The following is a 3261-nucleotide window of genomic DNA, read 5'->3' on the forward strand; positions in this document are numbered from 1 at the left end:
GAGTCCGGCTACGGCTGCTTATAAAGTTATGTGCTCTTAAGAAAGTACTGATTTGGTTTCTATCCTGCCTTTTGTACAATAAAAGTTATTGCTTGGTAGATGTGGATGATAAATCTAGCAAGGGCCAATTTTAGAAAGATCGCTTCCTTCCCTTCTTCCTTCCTTCGCTCTTATTTTCTCTTTTCTTCCTCCTATTCCTTCCTCCATCTTCCTTCATTCCTTTCCTCATCTTCCTTCTCCCCCTCTTATTTTCTCTTTCTCTCCCATTCCTCCCTCCATTTTCCTTTCATCCTTCCTTTCCTCATCTTTCTTCTTCCCTCTTCCTTCCCTTTATTGTTTTCTCTTTTCCTCCTCCCACTCCTCCCTCCCTCCCTCCATCTTTGTGCCTTCCTTCCTTCCTCCCTCCCTCCCTCTTCCCCCAAATCTGTTACAATTGTGGACATAATATATATTGCTCTACTTACCTGGAAACAAAATGGGTATCATCAGGGCAAAAGGCTACATTTAATACCCAAGATCCGTGGCCACTCAGAGTGCCTGCCAAGTTGGCATGCTGTCTGTGAATTCAAAAAGAGATTCTGGGTTAGAGAAAACATCTTAAAATGATTTTCAGGCTCTTGCACAGAACGCCCCCAAGATCCTTCTAATAAAAGAGGTAGGAACAGACAAGCCCAAACTAACAAGCTATCAATGACAGCTTGTAACCACAGGTAGACTTTTGAGATAGGAGAGAGAGGAAGTGCAACTTCTTGCAAGATCTTCTTAACATACATGCCCATTTCAGGAGTGTTAATTCCTTGGATTCAGAAAACTCAGGAGTCAGGAAGTGGAAATACAAAGGAGGAACAGCAAATAGAGCTGGCTGGAGGATTTATTGAGAAGGGAACAGTAGATAGTGGATTCAACAAAGGCATCACTCACACATCATATATCTTGATGTAGCCATCATCTGACGCCGTCACAAGCAACTGAGAGTCTGGAGAAAACGTCAAGGAACGGATAGGCATGGCGTGACCTGAAGCGCAAGAGATAATCACTTTCTATCTTTGGCTGCTTGAAATGTAATTTGCATCTTGCTCTATAAAATCAGCTGAACTACTTCCCAAAAAAGTTTGCCAAGGGAAGATCCTGCTGGCATTCTCTCTCTAATATTAATATATATATATATATATATATATATCCTCAGAAATCAGAAATTCCAAACCTCACCTTCCAACGTGTGGAGAAGTTTCCCGGTTGCAATATCAAAAATATTGATAATCCCATCGATAGCTCCGCTGGCTAGATATTTTCCATCTGGACTCTAATAAAACAGTCAGAAACAAGTACTGAACCCTGCCCTCTTCCCTTATACCACAAGAAGCCAAGATATTCACACAACACACTAGTCCTCTTCACCTTTTTGCATTTACACAGTATGAAATTTGCTGACTGACCTTGGTTACATTTTGGTTTTAGTCAGCTTGAAAATCCAGATAGAATTATTTGCAGTTCATATTGTTCAAATGGCCTACATGGGGTATTAAGTCACATCCAATTAAGTATGTTTTGTGAATCCACCTACCAGCTAGAATGCAGAAGAGAAACGACTCATACCTAAACTTGGGATCACACAACGTAGCAAGGTAAGTATGGATGCTACCTATCTAATCAGCACATGGGACTTTAGGAAGGATTTCAATGAAAGAAAAATCAGTTGTGGACCTATTAAAAGCGCAAAATACATCCGTCCTGATTTAGATCACACTGCTACATCCAATGAGGAAGAACTAATGGAGACACATCTGTAAATCCCATTTAGGTGGGCTGGATTGATGGTTGACAAAAATACATCACTACTGTGACGTCAGCAGAATTTGAATGTTTCTGGATTCTGGTGTAGATTTTTACCCTGGTTCCAAACACCCAAAAAAAATGCAGTCAATTTATTTCTCTCTCTTAAATTGATGTGCTCCAATTATGAAGGGAAAAGAGGACGGATTTATTTGGAAAATATTTTACGGTACTGACACCCTCACAGCAGTCCCTCTCTCTTCCCTCAGCACTGCTGATGAAACCATTATAATTCAGCGCAAAGTATGAGAGTGATTATACCAGGTGAAAATACACGCTTATTACAAGACAAATCAAGCATCTTACATAGGCGATACTTAGGATGAATTTCCCTCGAGTGTCCAAGGAATATTCCTTTTTTCCAGTCTCAACGCCAAATATGTTGACTTTTCCGATGTGGCTTCCGGTTGCCACATACTGGGAATCGGGAGAAAAAGCCAGCGACCAAGCATCAACTGCACAAAAGGAAGAGAACAGAACTGTGAGATATCCAGTAATGAGTAAGTACATTTATTTCTGTTGTGCAACATTTGAACGCAGGTCTGGCAAGGAAGCAAATCATGTTCTGAATAAGCAAGCCAGAATTAGTAAAGTTATATTCAGCTATTTTAATGAAGCTATATTCAGACTAAGCGTGATTAGTCACGATTAACGTTAATTGGATCTGGGTTATGAGTTCATTGTCTCAATGTGGGCTGTGAATACACATCCCAAAGGTCCTTTTTTTTCCCAAAAGGCAACTGGACTTTCTTGGTTTTTTCTTTGAAAACGTTTCACTTCTCATCCAGGAAGCTTCAGAAATAGACACGGTCCAATTGTCTTTCGGACAGCCATCACCAGGTAATTGAGAATCTCCATAGACTGAATATACCGTTATTCACTGTCCTTTTAGTTATTTACTTATAAATAAATAAAAATATTAAAACATTCACTGTCATAACAAAGTCAGCCATAACCTTTCATCTACTCATTAAAATGGATACGCCACAAGCAAATGACATTTGCTCAGTTCCCAGTGATGGGTTGAACATTACCTGGCCCAGCATCTATTGACTTGATCTGTTTGCCAGTGTCCAAGTCCCAAATGCGGATGTGAGCATCTAATGAGCTGGACGCAGCAACTGTGCCTGTGTGACTAATGTCCACAGAAACAACACCCAGCTGATGACCTTCTAAGGTCCACTTGAGGTCCAGCTTCTCGTCATTCCTTGGAGAAACAAAAAGAAAGCATTTTTTCCCTAAAAAAGAACAAGTGGTATACCTATCAATAGTTTTCCATGTGGTGTATCTAGCAAGGCTTCCTAAAATTTCATTCTTGATACATACTCAGCTCCCAAATCATGTTTTCCTCCCAAACCTGGAGGAACACCACAGGTAGTCCTTGACTTACGGCCATTATTGAGCCCAGAATTATGGTGTTAAGTCATG

General features: G+C 40.4%; 1 protein-coding gene across 1 annotated transcript; it reads right to left on the reverse strand.

Annotated features, from left to right (window-relative positions):
* Positions 1 to 464: 464 nt before the first annotated feature.
* Positions 465 to 3040, reverse strand: LOC107301750 (WD repeat-containing protein 61-like; the record flags this gene model as incomplete). Its single annotated transcript, XM_015830935.1, has 5 exons — positions 465 to 557; positions 922 to 1015; positions 1210 to 1303; positions 2140 to 2288; positions 2868 to 3040. Coding segments are annotated over 5 exons (603 nt in total), but the record flags the coding sequence as incomplete, so codon positions are not given.
* Between the last annotated feature and the right edge of the window lie 221 nt (positions 3041 to 3261).

Source organism: Protobothrops mucrosquamatus, unplaced genomic scaffold, assembly GCF_001527695.2.
Source record: "Protobothrops mucrosquamatus isolate PMUCROS unplaced genomic scaffold, P.Mucros_1.0 scaffold16297, whole genome shotgun sequence".
Classification (NCBI taxonomy): Eukaryota; Metazoa; Chordata; class Lepidosauria; order Squamata; family Viperidae; genus Protobothrops; species Protobothrops mucrosquamatus.